Source organism: Oncorhynchus mykiss, chromosome 22, assembly GCF_057628025.1.
Source record: "Oncorhynchus mykiss isolate SJ-2025 chromosome 22, ASM5762802v1, whole genome shotgun sequence".
NCBI lineage: Eukaryota > Metazoa > Chordata > Actinopteri > Salmoniformes > Salmonidae > Oncorhynchus > Oncorhynchus mykiss.
In genome coordinates, this window is record NC_143043.1 from 40,645,676 (window position 1) to 40,664,996 (window position 19,321).

The 19,321-nt window shown below is 41.7% G+C and overlaps 1 protein-coding gene across 1 annotated transcript in view; it reads right to left on the reverse strand.

Annotated features, from left to right (window-relative positions):
• Positions 1–3,326: 3,326 nt before the first annotated feature.
• Positions 3,327–19,321, reverse strand: part of LOC149972860 (low-density lipoprotein receptor-related protein 1B-like) — a 42,388-nt gene continuing 26,393 nt past the window's right edge. Inside the window, exons 5-7 of the mRNA XM_090215075.1 lie at positions 4,628–4,885; positions 3,886–4,048; positions 3,327–3,342 (exon numbers count right to left, since the gene is read on the reverse strand). Coding sequence (XP_090071201.1) covers positions 3,327–3,342; positions 3,886–4,048; positions 4,628–4,885 — 437 coding nt within the window. The remainder of the gene's footprint in view (positions 3,343–3,885; positions 4,049–4,627; positions 4,886–19,321) is intronic.

Below are 19,321 nucleotides of genomic sequence, written 5' to 3' on the forward strand. Positions count from 1 at the left end.
CTGGACACTTTAATAAATGGATCACTAGACACTTTAAACAATGCCACTTTAAATAATGTCACTTTAATAATGATTACATATCTTACATTACCCATACCACATGTATACACTGTATTTTATACCATTTATGCACCTTGCCTATGCCGCTCGGCCATTGCTCATCCATATACTTATATGTACATATTCTCATTCACCCCTTTATATTTGTGTGTATTAGGTAGTTGTTGGGGAATTGTTGGATAACTAGTTAGATATTACTGCACTGTCATAAATAGAAGCACAAGCATTTCACTACACTCACATTAACATCTGCTAACCACGTGTATGATATAAATACAATTAGATTTGTTTTGAGGCCTGCACTGCAGAGAACCTACAACATCATACGCTGAGAGAGCTCACTAGGTTTCATATTGTCGAGGATTTATTTATCAACGGGTTTAGAAGGGTTTAAAGTATGTATGTTCCACAATCAAATGGGAAAATAACTCTAGGCCTGACTAAACTAATAAACATTGTTGTAACTTTAGTTTTTGCTTTTAGCCTAGTCAAAATCCATTCTCCCATCAAAATATGATGATGGAAAAATATGCCCCCTCAGTCAACAGTATTTGTTTGGGAAGTAAGAGTGTAACTATAACTACCACAGGCAAGATGAAACAAAGTTCACTCGCATTTCAATTCCTTTTCAAATATAATTTTAACAGTGGGAAGAATAGACCATACCATATCCATCAAAGATTTCCAGGGGCAACAAGTAAAATAATAGCATTCCTTTTCATGAAAGAGAAAGAAAAAATCTAAACAGCAAAATAAAATGTAGGGTGTTGTCAGAACATATTCCCTTAACATTGCTCCTCATGCTATGCTGCTATCACCAACCTCCCCTATTTCTTTTTGTTTTCACTCCATTGCCCCAGGCTCTCTCTCTCACTAGAAACAGCTGTAGCTATGTCTCACCAATTAGAGGAAGACGAGACCAGAAAAACGCTTCCTCCTGATAACCAATCTAGCTGGCAGAATTCATGCCCAACTCCCTGTTCCCGGAGGGACCTGCACATGCACTCTCCTCCTACACCATTATCCCTCAAAACACACACCACGTCACATCATGCACGCACGTGTGTGTGTGTGTGTGTATGTGTTGGTGTGTGTGTAAGTGTGTAAGTGACTAACTTTTCCACAACTAATGTTTTTTCATGTAAAGTAAACAGGCATGTTTGTCCTGGGAGTAATTTCATTCTATTTTCATGAAGTTAAAAGGGAATGTTTGTCATTCTCCATGCAAACACAGTCACAGCAACACGCTGCATAGATTCACAGTGAATCATAAGAGACAAGCCGCATTGCTTTTAGCAAAACAACACAGAGACATTTCATAGGAAGGAAGTGTTTTGGGGAATTAGGTGGGGAATTCATTGCGAGGATGTGAGAAACCAATCTAAAATCCGTGTATCAATAAAAATGTTCACTTCACAGGAATCATTTTGCTGTGCAGAGTAGACGCTGCATTATTTAGAGATACAGGAGTTATATTGAGAACCAGAAGCATGAATCTGAAGTTATGTTGAATAATCTGGATGCTGAGGTTTAGCTGAGGAAAAGTACTGTAAAGAGTTTCAAAATTGGGGTTACAATTTATCCTACCATTTCTACTGATCTGCATGCCAGTTATATGTGCATTTTCGTGGAACAGTTTGATTTCAATAATAATGTTTTTGTTTGTCAAAATCCTTGTCAAGTGGTTAATCATAAAAATGTGAAGTTAAATGATACACATCTAAATGTTAAAATATAAATATGGCAAGAGCACCAGCCTCTGCAATATGGAAACATTGATTCACTGTGTGGTCCATTGACAGCTAAAGAAATGAGAGCATAGAACTCAGAGATAGCTTGATGCAGCAGTAGGCCTATAACGTTCATCGTCAACTAAGTAAAATGCATAAGCCGACAAATAAAAATAGTCGAAAATATCCTGACAAAAATTCTGGTTCTTTCAATCACATTAATCTCTCTACGCCGCCTGTCTGCCTCCCTTTCTATCTGTCTTGAACTATTGCCAGTGAAGTTCAACATTGTATCAAATCATCACTGGGTCCGGCCAGAAGCTGTCATTAGTGAACTTTAAACATTGTATCAACTAGCCTATTCTGGGTTCTCAGAGTTTCCAGTGCCAGTGAGCTTGGGACAGACAGTTGTTTTTTTCCCACTAGATATATGGGGTCATCAGATCATGATATTTTGCTCTTTCACACCGAGGCTTGGTGATTATCGAGGCCGGGAGTGTTGGAAAGATTTTTCAAATACTGAGGAACTTTCATTCGCAAACTTTCAAAACAAAATTACTTTCCCATTGTTCCTCAATGGCAGTGTATGATACATAATTTTCTAGCTCTTTTATCCCATAATGACAAGATGCTCATGTCTCCGCCCTAACAATGGGAGCCTTTGTCCCAAAGGCGGGAAGGTAGGCGACAAGTTTAGGTCTGCATATTATTCCCATAGAAATGCATTGGGCTTATTCTAGACAGATTTGCGAAAGCGAGCCCTCTCTCCTCGCCTCTTCCTCTCTGCTGAAAATATATCACTGGAGAAAGAATCTGAGCGAGCAAAACAGTGCCCCTCTATATGTAGCCCATGTATCTGATGCTGTCTGGCCAGAAATAGTATGACATGCCATACTCTTTTGGTCCAGACAGCATCAGATACATGGTCTACACATACTGAGACAGAGGAGCGCTGTTTCAGATGTTTTAAGTGAGATTGACATGCGTCTCGGTCTAATAAATGATCAATATTTCAATGTTTTATTTGGACAGGCAAGGAGGTATGGTAGTGCGGGCCAGGCCCCCTAAGGCCCGGCCATTTTTCCGGGCATGGCTTAGTATATAACCGCCAAATAACACACATTGAGAAGAGAAGTTCCGATGTTCTCATTCTGGTGTTGTTTGCACTGTAAATGGCCTTTGCTCCACCAAGAGCCGTAGTGCTAAGATACAGCATCTCTCAGCGAAAGGCTTCTCATTACACAGCTGTTCTGAATTCATGTCTACTGACTGTCCTTGTACCCTCATGAAAATAATGGGTCTGACTCTCTCTCTCTTTTGTTGAGCTCCTGGGTTCCATCTCCCTGGGAATCTTACAACAGAACAGAAACCCTTTTAGCTGCTGATGACTAAATAAATAACGAATAATATAATCAGATCTCCCCCCTTTCCATAACCCCCCCTTTCCTCCTCCGTTTGAAGCACTGTTTTCAGACAGCCATTTTGTCTCCCCCACAGTGGTTTGGGTACATGTGGTGGTGACATAACCAAAAATGTTCAAACAGAGAGGGTCCTGCAGGGGAGTTTTATACAGGGGGATGTGAGGGGGAATCAGTAAATACTGATGAAACCTGGTGACAGTGGGAGCTGTCTGGAGCACTGGCTCCCCAGCATTTACACAGCAAGACATGCTCCGAAAGGAAAGCAATATCTGCATTACGTAAGGTCAGGCAATCATGCATATTGTTATATGGTACGGTAGGCACAAGGTTTTAAAGACTTAACATTCTGAGAAAGGCTTTATTCAATCAACTGAAGATACTGTACTGTGTTTCTGGAATGGTTTTTCAGAAGTGGCAGTTTTGAAGTGTTTACTACCCCCATCTGTGATGTGCTACCATGGAAAACACATTTCTGGAAGCGCTATTCGGAAAACCACTCTGCGAACTTGTTTGAATACCAGCTAATTGGTTTGTCAAGTTAAATGGACACAAACAATGCATATCATGGGTACGTGACAAGATCTGTGAGATCTAGATGGAGCCAATGGACTTGAGGGATACTAAAGGTTAAACTTGTAATTGCCAGTCAAAGTAAACATACAAAGATAACTTACCCCATAAGAGGATCCACAGCGATTCCTTTAGGATTGGTCAGATCTAAATCTATGATGGTGATGCAGGTGTCCCCAACATGGCTGCAAACAAATATCTTGTCGCTTACATGGTCCACAAAGTAGAAGTTTCCAGTGAGCCAATCAATGGTCATGTGTTCTACATCTATGGATGAAAACAAAGTCATTAAATTCTTGCCACCAAAACTTTCTTTGATTAAGGACATATTGTGAGGATAGACCTGCTGATCTTCCATTATGTTAGATAGCATTTTATTATGGACATTCATGTCATTCATTAAAGGTAAAGATACATAACTGAATGCAAAGTAAGGAAGGAATCTAACATTGATGGTATACTGAGAGTGAACAGCATTCCTTAAATTATTGAATTAACAGGATACACTAGCACTACAATGACCCTGAAGAAGAGAGTGACCATGGGAAGTGCATTTGGGTAGGCATTTCCTACATTGTGAAAGTAAGTGGGGAAAAAAACAGAATTGAAAATATGAAGATATACAGGCCTAAGTGCTGTGGGTGCATGTGGTTGCTTGAAGGGGGAGGAAAATGTACATTGAGAAGAGAGAGACATAGAGAGAGGAAGAAGGAGAGAAAGAGAGAGACCGGGAGTGTTTTAAGGCTTTCTGAAGGGGCATGACTGAGTGTGCAAAAAAAATCAATAGTTGCCAATCATTGTAAATTGGAGAATATCTTTGACCACTTGACACACTGCAAGACATACTTTGTAAACTTTGTACTGTTTTGATATCCATTTCCATTGTAAATCCATTCAGATTCTTCATTTTAGCACAGCGTAGCCGTCTGAGGGAGTCTGAGGAAAGAAGCCAACACACTTCCTTTTCCTGGTAATTGTAATCCAATGAAAGGGATCCATTTTCATCCAACAGTTTCAAGGTCTGTAGATTAGATCCATTTAATCGTGTGGTTGCTATGCAATCTGACCTTCCAATCAGTAGAGCTGGAGGAGAGTCGCCAGGGTCTGGAACACAAGAAAAAGGACATTTGGGAAAATTGGGGAAAAACAACATGGTGGAAATCCTTCACAAAGAATATAAAATGCCTGTATCAACCCAGGAGGACTAAGAAGATATTAAACACAATGTGTATTTTCTTCAAGACATTTCTGTAATTTATAACTAAACAGAATAAACTCCAGAAGGAACATCAAAGCTACATCAAAACTACATCAGATTCAATAAAACAACTATTGCAATTACAATTTTCTATACAGCTGTTATCTCCACCTCTACCCAATACACCCCTATTTCCATTACCAGCTGTTTTCTCTATACGTGAGCAAACTAACTTTGTTTTTCAATGAAAAGCGGAGGAAGATGAACAAAACGTTTTGTTCCACAGTCCAAGCTCCTTCCCCAGCTTTGTGTCAGAAGGGGGATTTAGCCCAGTGATAGGCTAACACAACCCACTTCTGAGGCCTAACTGACAGTGTTTGTCCCCCCCCCAGCTCTCCTCTCTCTCTCGCTCTCTCCTTTACCTGCTGTCTCAAACACTGAATGCTCGGCTATGATGCTGACCTGTTGCACCCTCTATAACCACAGGGATTATTTGACCGTGCTGGTCATCTATGTACATTTGAATGTCTTGAAGAACGATCTGTCCTTAATGACAATGTACCTTTATAATCTCCAGCTGGCACAGCCAGTATAGGACTGGCCACAGTTCAGAGCCTGGTTCCTCTCTAGGTTTCTTCCTAGGTTCCTGCCTTTCTAGGGATCTTTTCCTAGCCACTGTGCTTCTACATCTGCATTGCTTGTTCTTTGGGGTCTTTGGGGTCTTAGGCTGGGTTTCTGCACTTTGTGACAACTGCTGATGTAAAAGGGGCATTATAAACACATTTTGATTAATTGATTGCCACTGATCCCCCACACAAGTTCAAGTCAGAGCTGGCTCTCCTAATATGGGCAATAAATGAGTGTGTCCACTGTGAAAAGCACTTTTCTTTACCCTGATCCCTCTAAGTCAACCTTTAGGAGCTAGATAATATACCCTGGGATACTACTACAGCATGGATGGGGCTTTGGTTCTCTCATACGAGCACATTTTTGCGTCCCAAATGGCACTCTATTCTCTTTGTAGTGTAATGCATTACATTTGACCAGAGTTCATAGGGGAATAGGGTGCCACTTTGGGCACAACCAAGCTCTCTGATAGAGACATTGTTGTCTTGAATGCAAAACTGTAGCTGTCATTCAACTCTACATATCACTACTGTATCAAAAGGATCAAACAATTACCTTATATATATATATATATATATATTTGTACCTTTATTTAACTAGGCAAGTCAGTTAAGAACAAATTCTTATTTTCAATGACGGCCTAGGAACAGTGGGTTAACTGCCTTGTTCAGGGACAGAACGACTTGTCAGCTCGGGGATTCAATCTTGCAACCTTTCAGTTACTAGTCCAATGCTCTAACCACTAGGCTACCTGCCTATCTACCTTCCACATCATTTCTAGAATTGCATTGAATTTGTCTGATAAATATTAGATTTTAAAAGAGGCAAAAATATGTTTTTAACTCATGAAATGTCAATTCAAGGTAAATGTCACAAAGTGTTGGACTATGCACTTTTTGGAACATGCAAGGTGAAAGCATTGTGTTATATAATCATAACCTTGTAACATTGTGATGAAAACTGATTAAGTCAAATACACACTATTAACCATTTTTTATTTTTTATCAGTAACTTACTGTAATAATCAATAGTATGATACTGCATGAACTGAATACAGCAGGTTGTAGAATGCACTGTAAAATAAAGTACATTTGGCTACATCTCAGAAAGTTTTAAACATTCAAGAGCAGTAAAACAAGGTTGCCCACTATCGGCATATCTATTTATTATTACCATCAAAATGTTAGTTGGTAAAATTGGATCCAACAATAATATTATGGGATTAGAAATTCGTGTCTTAAAAACAAAGGTGTCATTGTACGCTGATGATGCATGTTTTTAAAACCACAATTAGAATCCCTCCACAGCCTCAGAGGTTCTAGATACTTTTTCTAACCTCTCTGTATTATAACCAAATTATGATAAGTGTACTATATATTACGTATTAGATCACAAAAAAATGTATACTTTTACATTACCGTGTAGTGTACCAATAAAATGGTCTGACGGGGATGTGGACATAGTCGGTATACATATCCCGAAAGAAAGTAATTATCTCACTCAAATACATTTTAATAGAAAGTTAGCAAAAATAAATAAGATCTTGCTACCATGAAAAGGAAAATACCTGCCTATTTGTGGAAAAATCACCCTGATTAACTCTAGTCATATCACAGTTTACCTATTTTCTGATGGTTTTGCCTACACCTAGTGACCTGCTTTTTAAATTATGTGAACAAAAAACACTCAAATTTATTAGGAATGGCAAGCCAGACAAAATTAAAAGGGCCTATTTATACAATGTTCAAAAAATAAAGGGAACACTAAAATAACACATCCTAGATCTGAATGAATGAAATATTCTTATTAAATACTTTTTTCTTTACATAGTTGAATGTGCTGACAACAAAATTATCAATGGAAATCAAATTTATCAACCCTTGGAGGTCTGGATTTGGAGTCACACTCAAAATTAAAGTGGAAAAGGCTGATCCAACTTTGATGTAATGTCCTTAAAACAAGTCAAAATGAGGCTCAGTAGTGTGTGTGGCCTCCACGTGCCTGTATGACCTCCCTACAACGCCTGGGCATGCTCCTGATGAGGTGGCGGATGGTCTCCTGAGGGATCTCCTCCCAGACCTGGACTAAAGCATCCGCCAACTCCTGGACAGTCTGTGGTGCAACGTGGCATTGGTGGATGGAGCAAGACATGATGTCCCAGATGTGCTCAATTGGATTCAAGTCTGGGGAACAGGCGGGCCAGTCCATAGCATCAATGCCTTCCTCTTGCAGGAACTGCTGACACACTCCAGCCACATGAGGTCTAGCATTGTCTTGCATTAGAAGGAACCCAGGGCCAACTGCACCAGCATATGGTCTCACAAGGGGTCTGAGGATCTCATCTCAGTACCTAATGGCAGTCAGGCTACCTCTGGCGAGCACATGGAGGGCTGTGCGGCCCCCCAAAGAAATGCCACACCACACCATGACTGACCCACAGCCAAACCGGTCATGCTGGAGGATGTTGCAGGCAGCAGAACGTTCTCCGCGGCATCTGTCACGTGCTCAGTGTGAACCTGCTTTCATCTGTGAAGAGCACAGGGTGCCAGTGGCAAATTTGCCAACCTTGGTGTTTTCTGGCAAATGCCAAACGTCCTGCACGGTGTTGGCTGTAAGCACAACCCCCACCTGTGGACGTCGGGCCCTCATACAACCCTCATGGAGTCTGTTTCTGACCGTTTGAGCAGACACATGCACATTTGTGGCCTACTGGAGGTCATTTTGCAGGGCTCTGGCAGTGCTCCTCCTGCTCCTCCTTGCACAAAGGTGGGGGTAGCGGTCCTGCTGCTGGGTTGCTGCCCTCCTACGGCCTCCTCCACGTCTCCTGATGTACTGGACTGTCTCCTGGTAGTGCCTCCATGCTCTGGACACTATGTTGACAGAAACAGCAAACCTTCTTGCCACAGCTCGCATTGATGTTCCATCCTGGATGAGCTGCACTACCCGAGCCACTTGTGTGGGTTGTAGACTCCGTCTCATGCTACCACTAGAGTGAAAGCACCGCCAGCATTCGAAAGTGACCAAAACATCAGCCAGGAAGCATAGGAACTGAGAAGTGGTCTGTGGTCCCCACCTGCAGAACCACTCCTTTATTGGTGGTAACTGGCTAATTGCCCATAATTTCCACCTGCTGTCTATTCCATTTGCACAACAGCATGTGAAATTTATTGTCAATCAGTGTTGCTTCCTAAGTGGACACTTTAATTTCAGAGACGTGTGATTGACTTGGAGTTACATTGTGTTGTTTAAGTGTTCCCTTTATTTTTTTGAGCAGTGTATAACGAATAGGAATTCGGAGGGCAGAAATTATTAAATATTAAAGCATTAAACCTTTCACTAAAGGCTTCAGTCATGCAAAAGTTATACTTAAATCTGAAATGGTTCTCTAGTAAATTACTAAGAATGTCTCACCCCATGTTCAAGAATGGCCTTTTTCCCTTCATTCAGATTACAACTGCTCACTTTCAGTTACATTAAAACGAAACAATCTCCAAAATATCGCTATTTTTTAAACAATCCTTACAAAGTTCAACAGTGAAGAGGCGACCCCGGGATGCTGGCCATCTAGGCAGAGTTCTTCTGTCCAGTGTCTGTGTTCTTTTGCACATCTTAATATTTTATTTTTATTGGCCAGTCTGAGATATGGATTTTTCTTTGCAACTCTGCCTAGAAGGCCAGCATCCCAGAGTCTCCTCTTCACTGTTTACGTTGAGACTGGTGTGTTGCGGGTATTATTTAATGAAGCTGTCAAATAAAGGACTTGTGAGGCATCTGTTTCTCAAACTAGACACTCTAATGTACTTGTCCTCTTGCTCAGTTGTGCACCGGGGCCTCCCACTCCTCTTTCTATTCTGGTTAGAGCCAGTTTGCACTGTTCTGTGAAGGGAGTAGTGTACAGCGTTGAATGAGATCTTCAGTTTCTTGGCAATTTCTTGCATGGAATAGCCTTAATTTCTCAGAACAAGAAAAGACTTACAAGTTTCAGAAGAAAGTTATTCATGGCTATTTTGAGCCTGTAATCGAACCCACAAATGCTGATGCTCCAGATACTCAACTAGTCTAAAGAAGGCCAGTTGTATTGCCTCTTTAATCAGAACAACAGTCTTCAGCTGTGATAACATAATTGCAAACGGGTTCGCTAATTATCAAATAGCCCTTTAAAATTATAAACTTGGATTAGCTAACACAACGTGCCAGTTGAACACAGGAGTGATGGTTGCTGATAATGGGCCTCTATACGCCTACATAGACATTCCATTAAAAATCAGCCGTTTCCAGCTATAATAGTCATTGACAACATTAACAATATGTACACTGTATTTCTGATCAATGTGATGTTATTTTGATGGACAAAATATGTGCTTTTCTTTCAAAAACAAGGACATTTCTAAGTATCCCAATCTTTTGAATGGTAGTGTATGTATATATATATATATATATATATATATATATATATATTTACCCCCCCCAAAAATATGGGGGATTAGAAATGATGCAGACAATTACATTAATGGAAGCAACAATCTATCGCAATATTAAAGCTGATCCACCCCTGAAAAAAATGACATTTGTTTTACTGTAAGACATTTCTGTAATTTCAACAGTAAAACACTGTAGAATGCACAGTAAATATACTGCATTTTAGGAATTCTACCAACTTTTTCCTAAAATGCTATAGTAGCTTACTGACCAAATGCTGTCAGTCATGCATTGTAATTAAGAACACAGTACCATACCATATTTTTTTGAGCACTAACTACCTTTTGAACAATAGTGGGTGCATGGTATTGTTGTTTCTCAGTCATTAACATTTTGAGGCAGGTCTTGTAAGAGGCTATATTTGTTGCACCTGTTAGTGAGAGTGCTGTTAGATCAGAGTGGCAGCAAATCTCAAACCTTTAACGGTTGAGTGGCTAGCCATGTCATTTTGATCTGTTTTGCCCTGTAATCACTGTCCGTTTAGAAGCCTTTGTCAAAGGTCCTGAACAGTCATTCTGATTTTCATGTAAAAATGCCATTTTAGTGACTAAAATAGCACCCATAATACAGTATTTGTTTTGGATAAAAAGGCAAAAAATGTGAGAATAAGTACTTTATCTCTCATGGCTAACTACCAGGAGGTTTGAAATGACGGGCTGAGTGGGCGGAGAGCTAATATTCATGAGTTCACCTTGACTGCAGCTCTTTGAAATGCCTATGTCAAGGAACTTGGACGCAGTGAGCAGTGTTGCAGTAAAATCATCTCAAGCAAATCTAGGGATACACAAAACAACATTGAAATTGAATCAATGACATCAAAAAAGTTTTATTCATCTCCCGTTTGGCATGTCTCTCATAATGTGGTTCACTGCAGCACCGATGGATGTAATGACTTGACAACTGCATCTGTGTTTTGAACAACCCATCTCCTCCTTTTGTTCCATGCTGGCTGAAGACCTAGCTAGCCAGTAACTATCTAATACCAGACACAGATGAAAGGGAAAACATATAAGTATCATTGCCATATATGAATAGGGTAAACTTGTAATTATATTTGCTGACACCCCACAGTCACATTTTGCCACCAGTAGAGTAGCTAACAAGCTATATAAAAGACGCACCTCCGTAAACACGCCTTCTACAATGTTGGTTAAAAGGTGGTACTTATTTAAATTAGGTAAGAGAATATCATATGACCATTGGTGTATTAAAATGCATGTTAAGGTGATGTCACCCTATCCACTTAATTATCACACCTCCTGAATCCATGTGTTTGATATGGGGAGTGGACCAGTAACTATGATGAAACTTTATCAATGTATAAGCAACAGACATTTTTCATACTTTGGTCATCATACTTTGATCTGGTTTCATCCAAATACCATCCAATTTCATGAAAAACAGGATTTTGACTGTTCATGACCTTTAAAAAATGTACATTTTTTGATTATTTCTAGATACATTTGAGAGGTCTAGTTGTGGCCGCAACCGGACTAGATTGTGAACAAGTCTTGGCGGAGTGCATTGCTTGACTGCTGTGAGAGTGATATATATGCACAATATCGTTTGCAAACTGCAGCCCCTCAAATTATTCCTTCTCAATATCAAGTTTGTGGAGCAGAGGCTGTGTATGTTTTGGTTCTACAAATCTGTGTCAATTATAACACTCAATAATCAATTAATTGCATTCATTCTTGCACCATGCGATCAATTATCAGTCTTTTTCTTCTCTATGCTGCCTGCATCTAACGGTTTTCCTGCTTTTCTTAGGAGGAGGAGTATGGAGGATCGGACCAATATGCAGCGTGGTACATGTCCATGTTCATGTTCATGTTAATATTTATTTAAACTGAACACAAAACAAAAGCACGAACGAAAACAAAACAGTTCTGTCTGGTACAGAGACAGAAAACAACTACCCACAACCCATAGTTGGAAAACAGGCTGCCTAAGTATGGTTCTCAATCAGAGACAACAATAGACAGCTGTCCCTGATTGAGAACCATAACCGGCCAAAAACAAAGAAATACAAAAACATAGAAAAAATAACATAGAATGCCCACCCTAGTCATACCCTGGCCTAACGAAAATAGAGAATAAAAAGCCTCTCTATGGCCAGGGCGTGACACTGCAGCATGATCTATTTTCCCTCACACACATCGTAGACAGTTGCTGGTCAGAAAGGGAGCACGTATCTGGAGCCACTGAGCCTGAGGAGCACGTATTAATCCTGCTGTAGAATTCAATGAGGCCAGCAGTGGAGGCTCCTCGGGGGAGGAAGGGGTGGACAATCCTCCTCATTGAATTACATTTTTTCTTTTAAATTGTAAAACATAAAAAAGTTATCATTTTTAGATAAAACTACACTAAATATAATCACATCACCAAATTATTGAATAAAACACTATTTTGCAAAGAAGGTCTATAGTAGCCTCAACAGCACTCTGTAGGGTAGCACCATGGTGTAAACAGAGGACAACAAGCTTCTGTCCTCCTCTGGGTACATTGACTTCAATATAAAACCTAGGAGGCTCATGGTTCTCACTCCCTTCCATAGACTTACACAGTAATTATGACAACTTCTGGAGGACATCCTCCAGCCTATCAGAGCTCTTGCAGCATTAACTGACATGTTGCCCCCCCCCCCCCCCCAATCAAAGGATCAGAGAAGTAATCTAGTACTGAAAGCATAAACTACAGCTAGCTAGCACTGCAGGGTATAAAATGTGGTGAGTAGTTGACTCAAAGAGAGAGAGAGAGACAATAGGTGAACAGTTTTGAACATATTAATTCATTCCAAAATGAAGGAGAAGCTAGGGAGAGAGATTTTGTCATTCTTTTTCAGTTTCAGTTTCACTTACTTAGCTAGCAAATGCTGCTAGCCAGTTTAGCCTACTGAAACACCTTGCTCAAACAGAGGGATGCTATGGTAGCTAGCTGGCTATGACGTTCCAACATTTAACTGGAACTCTTCCAAATCAAGGTAAGCTTTTGGTATTACTAATTTATTGCCACCGGGGCCCGCCGGTGTAACTGCTTACTGAATGTACACTAACGTTACTGCATGATTGTAACGGGTTTACTAATGCGTTAGTTATATTAGCTATGCTGACTATGACATTACTTTAGCTAATAGGGTGACAAATATGTAGGATGTTTGTAGAGGTTTGGCTTGGATAGGTTTTTTCGCCTGGTCACAAACAGCTGATTTGTTGTGCATTGAAGTCCACAAGAGAAGGGAAGAGAAGGAATACAACGTGGCTGTTATGAGAGTCAACTCGGTTTACTCGTGATCATGGGTGTATTCATTCCACGACTGTTGGAAAACTTTTCTTAAACGGAAGCAAGTGGAGCAAAATGGGGATAAACCTACCTGAATTTGTCCAAAATAAACTGTCGTTTGCAACTGTTGGACTAATAATTACACCCTATATCAGCTAGATGCAGACAAGAATGTGCAAGGCGGTATTGAATGCCACTGTCACCTAAAAAATAATTCTCAACCTGTGTGCACCCACTTTGGAAACTTTAATTCATAGGCTAAGTTGTTGCAACCTCATGATGGTTATAGGGAAAATGTGAGTGTCATGTAGTTGCCTAAACCTATCGCTGTTACATTGACATGGGTGAATGGAATATGAATGACAGTCATCCAATATGCTGTAATAGAAACAAGACCATGTCCAAGTTAGCTACCATGTTCCTTTTATTGAGGAGTGGTTTCCACGATGGAGCACTGCAGAGATGGTTGCCCTTCTGGAAGGTTCTCCCATCTCCACAGAGGAACTCTGGAGCTCTGTAAGAGTCACCATCGGGTTCTTTGTCACCTCCCTGACCAAGGCCCTTCTCCCCTGAATGCTCAGTTTGTTCGGGCGTCCAGCTCTAGGAAAATTATTTAATACATTTTACAATAAGGCTGTAATGTAACAAAATGTGGAAGAAGGGAAGGGGTCTGAATACTTTCCGAATGCACTGTATATCATAAAATGTCTTCTTCTTTGCGTGGTTTTCCAGCAGACTAAACGCTTTGTTGCGTTTTGTTGCCTTTCACAGTTTGGAAAGTGCGTTGCACATTTGTACACAAAAAAGGGGAAAAGGGGAAAAAAACGAAATTGCACCGCCATGTGAACCTATATACAGTACCTGAAAGATTAGTGGAATCTGTGTGGGTAGCTGGACAGGTAGGATGACTGACAGTGAAGGTGAACAGGTGGTCAGAGAATGGATGAGACTGAGGCAGGAATTCCTTTAACCATAAAGTGGTATATTTACTGAGTAGTCTGTGCTGCATCACAAAATAAACAAATAATATGTATGCAATCAAAGATCAAATCATATCATTCATTATTAACATCATTTAGGGAGTTCAACAGTCCAGTTCATTAAGAAGTCAATAGTAATTATTTGTGAGTCATTTAGGCTCGCAACCATTTATCATAAATCATGAAAGAATACAAACAGTGAATGGTTATTCAATCTATAATCCCCATTAGTTTGGTATCAAAGTCGATCAGTTAGCAAACAATGACGTTTCTCATTTCACCCTTTCAATTGTCTTCATGTGTACATATAATTCATTTCATTACATATTAACCAAATCGCTTGCATAATTGGCCTATGAGGATCCGTAGGGCCATGATCATGGACAATTCACATTACACAATATGTTTGAAGCGTGCGCTCCAAGCCGCGCTACGCGGTAATAACGATAAGCAATAACTGATAGCCCACTCCCCCGATCGCCACAGATAATTCAGATGAAAAGGTAACAGAGTCAGTGGACTTACGTGGATTCATAAACACACAGAACTTCTGGATCAGATGGAGTTAAGGAAGAGAAAGCAGCTAGATCAGGCGATGGCAATTTCCTTCTTTTATGGAGTTGAGATCTGTCGGACATTTCCACCTGACCTAATTAAAGCACCCCTGGCCCAGCTGAGTAAATGGCAATGAATTAAAGGATTATTCCACCAACTCCATGGGCCTTTTCTACAGTCACCCCGGAAATGTGTTAAATTCCACACTCCTCAAAAAAGGCTCATTGCTCCCCGTCATCTCAGGGAGAGGAATTAGTCGGGCAACTGGCCGGATATATGTCCGGTTCTTCACCTGGATCTCCACTGATCTAACGCGACCATCGGTCCCAGGCATGGTCTTAGTTATATGGCCCACCGGCCAGGAGGCTCGAGGCAGCTGAGGGTCCACCATCATTACTACTTGGCCAGTTTCCAGGCTGGCCATTTCTCTCCGCCATTTCCCTCTGTGCTGTAGACTTGGTAGGTAATCCAGAATGAATCGGGCCCAAAAATGGTCAGCTAAGATCTGGCTGTGTCGCCACCGGCGTCTGCCTACGAGGTTGGTATCAGCATACATGTCTTGAGGAAGTGACGAATCTCGGCGTCCCATCAAGAGCATATTCGGTGTAACCGGATCGGGGTCAGCGATGTCTGCAGAGACATATCCCAAGGGTTTGGAGTTCAGAATCCCTTCCACCTCTATCAGGACGGTCCTCAAGACAGTTTCAGTGACAGTTTTGTCCCCTAGTACGACTCATAAGGCCGTCTTTACAGATTTGATCTCTCGCTCCCATGTTCCTCCAAAATGAGGACCTCCTGGAGTGTTAAATTTGAATGAGATTTGTTGGTCCATCAGCTGATCCTGGAGGCTGGGTTCCATGGCTTGGAAGGCTTCCTTCAACCTGGCTTCTCCTGCTTTGAAGTTCGTACCTCTGTCAGCCAGGATCTCGTAGGGTTTCCCCCGTCGGGAGATAAACCGCCGTAGGGCCATGAGGAAGGCCTCAGTATCCAAACTCTCCAGTAGGTCCAGGTGGACACATCTGGTTGTCAAACACTTGAATAGAATGCCCCAGCACTTTTCCACACGATGACCTAGCTTGATGATCAAGGGGCCAAAGCAATCTACTCCTGTTGACCAGAAGGGTGGTTTAAGGAGGCGCAAGCGAACAGGGGGTAAATCTACAATTTTGGGCACCGTGGCTCCGGCCCGCCATCTCTGACATTCTACATTGGTGCTTACGAATGGCTCCTCGTCCTCCAATTATCCAGTACTTCCGCCTCATCTCCCCATAGACCCTCTCTGGCCCTGGGTGGAGAAGCCTCCATCATAACTCTTGATGAGGAGCCTGGTAAGAGGGTGTCTGGAGTCAAGGATAATTGGGTGGATAGCATCTGGGTCCAAAACCTCTGCTTGGCACAGCCTCCCTCCGACTCTGATCACTCCAAGGATTGGATCATATTCTAGGGCGAGAGAGAGGACGGCTGTCCTTAGCCACTTCAATACCGGCTTTCAGAGCTTTTAACTCCTCCGGGAAGCTAACTGCTTGTGCTTGCTGGAGGAGTAGTGTGTCTGCCGCGAGGGAGGTGGGTATTGAAGCCACCCCATATGAGGTCTGGTTTGTGGAGGCGATCAGATCCGGCAGTGTTTGGGATTGTGCTAGGTCAGGGAGAGCTGTTGCTGGATAACATGGTGAGGGAGATACCAGGACTCGCTGAGTGGGTTTCCCTCTTCATGAGCGGTCACTATTGTGACATAGCCTGCCTTCACAAGGTTATGAATCTCTCGGTTATGAACTTCAGCAAGCTCAGGATTCTTCACCAGGTGTCGCTCAGTTCCACACAGTAGTGGGGAGTACAGCCCGTGTTGTGGTTGCCAGAGGAGGATGGTTGGGCACCCGTAGCGGTGGGGTCGCATACCTGTGAACGCCATACATTTCAGTGGTGGTGGTGCTCTTCTCCAGGAGGTCTAATGCATAGGAGTCATGTTTCGAACGAGTGACCTCCTGTAGCTTCCGGTGGGAGAAAGTGTCCATCTTCCAGAGCATCTCAACATTCCGAAGGAGGTCAGTAGCTGCACATGGGGATGAATCTGGATTGCTTCTGGTGAAGAGGACTTGCTGTGACTGTACAGCTTGGGTGGAGAGAAGTAGATGGGCTGGACCTTGCACAGCCCAACCCAAGGATGTATGGACAGCAATGGGCCCTCCTTCTAGTCCAGGTCGTATAGGCTCAGTCGGGGTGACGAGATGTGGGTGGTCTGACCCAATCAGGATAAGTGGCGCTACTCTGGCCAAGTTAGGAAGAGGCAATCCTCGTAGATGAGGATATTGTTTCTGTAGAACACTTACCGGGCAGGAGTGCTCTGCGAGATTCAAGCCATCTGCCGTGAAGCCATTGGTGATGTTATAGGCCACGTCCCTGTTTCCTGAAGGTGAAATGCTAAAGGTCACAGCAGAGCCTTTCATTTGGATAACATCATGTCGCACCGTTCTGAGATTAAGGGTCTCGGGGGTCCCCTCCAGGTTAAGCTGACGGGTGGCAGCCGTGAGAATGATTGTTCTTTCTGACCCATCATCTAGAACGGCGAATGTATCAATGCTTCTCCCTTCAGTTTGCAGAGTGACCTTGACCACCTTCAACATGACCCTTGGAAACCGGTTCTGCTGGTCGAGATACAGCTCCTTTGCAGCTCCTACCATGAGCATACTCTGCTCCTTCTGTGCTTGGGGAATTACATCATGTAACACGGTGAGATATATTTCTTTACAGCGGTTGCAGGGTTTCCTCAATGTGCAGGTCTCCGCCTTATGGCTACGGGCACACTTGTAGCATCGCTCGCCTGAAGTGATCCAGGCCTTCAATTGAGTTTGAGTGAGCTTTTTTACCCTGTGCCAATTACCAACCACGGCAAATTGTTGCTTTCATCCAGGGCCAGGCCAGTACTCAAACATCAGGTCGGAGGGCTCTCACCCAATTCCAGCTGCCACAAATGGAGGGTCTAGGACAGTAGGGGACCGGCCCAATGAGGCCACAGTGGGCTCATCAGAAGTCCCGGGATTATCCTTCATGCAACCAGAAGAGGGAGCCAACATTATGAAACTTCTAGTAGCCTCAGCCTATGGAATTCCCAGACCCAAACTGCCATACTTTGAAAGCGGAAAGGAGAGTGAATTTGTCCTTTTGGAAATGGCATTGGAGAGCCTACTGGGTATTCACAGTCATCTGTCAGAACGCTACAAATAACAAGTACTAATGGATCATTTGCAACGTTTTTCCATATTTTTACTATTTTCTACATTGAAAAATATTAGTGAAGACATCAAAACTATGAAATAACACATATGGAATCAAGTAGCAACCAACATTTTTTTAAACCAATCTAAATAGATTTTATATTTGAGATTCTTCAAAGTAGCCACCCTTTTCCTTGATGACAGCTTTGCACGCTCTTCGCATTCTCTCAACCAGCTTCACGAGGTAGTATTTTTGGAGAAGTTTTAGCAAATTTATTGAAAATAAAATACAGAAATAATCACCTTTCGGCAGCGATTACAACTGTGAGTCTTTCTGGGCAGCTAGCTAGTGTGCGAGGCCGTAATGAATGTGTCAATGTCTGCCACCTTGAATACTCAAATGTCTCTAGACCTGTGTGCACCTACGTTGTAAACTTTCATTATAGGCTAGGTTATAGCAACATCATGATGGGTATAGAGAACATTTGAGTATCATGTAGTAGCCTAAACCGTCAATGTTATATTGAGCTGGGTGAATGGAATATGAATGACAGTCATCCAATAATAATAGAAATGTAATAGAAATGAGTCCATGTTCATAAAACATTTCTGCGTCCTCCCTCATTTTAAACAGCACCGACCGCCACTGCCTTTACAGATAATTGTTTATGTAGGGTGCAGAGACGAGGTAGTGATAAAATTTTTTACAATTAAACACTATTATTGCACACAGTGTGAGTCCATGCAACTTATTATATGACTTGTTAAGCAAATTTCTACTCCTGAAAATATTTAGGCTTGGCATTACAAAGGGGTTGAATACTTATTGACTCAAGACGTTTCAGCTTTTCATTTTTTCATTTGTAAGCATTTTTAAAAACATAATTCCACTTTGACATTATGGGGTATTGTGTGTAGGCCAGTGACACAAAATGTAAATGTAATAAATGTTTTATTCAGATTGTAACACAACAAAATGTGGAAAAAGTCATGGGGTGTGAATACTTTCTGTTGGCACTGTACCACTATCCCCAACACGCCCCAACAGATCCTACATTGTAGTTTTTCTGCACTAAAATCTCTGATATCCAAAATCTTCTCTGCTGCTGTTACTACCAATTCAAACCTCTGGGATTTCCTTTCCATCTTTAATGACAATAGCAATAAACGCCAAGAAGTCAACCTTACTAAAGCACAAACTGTTCGG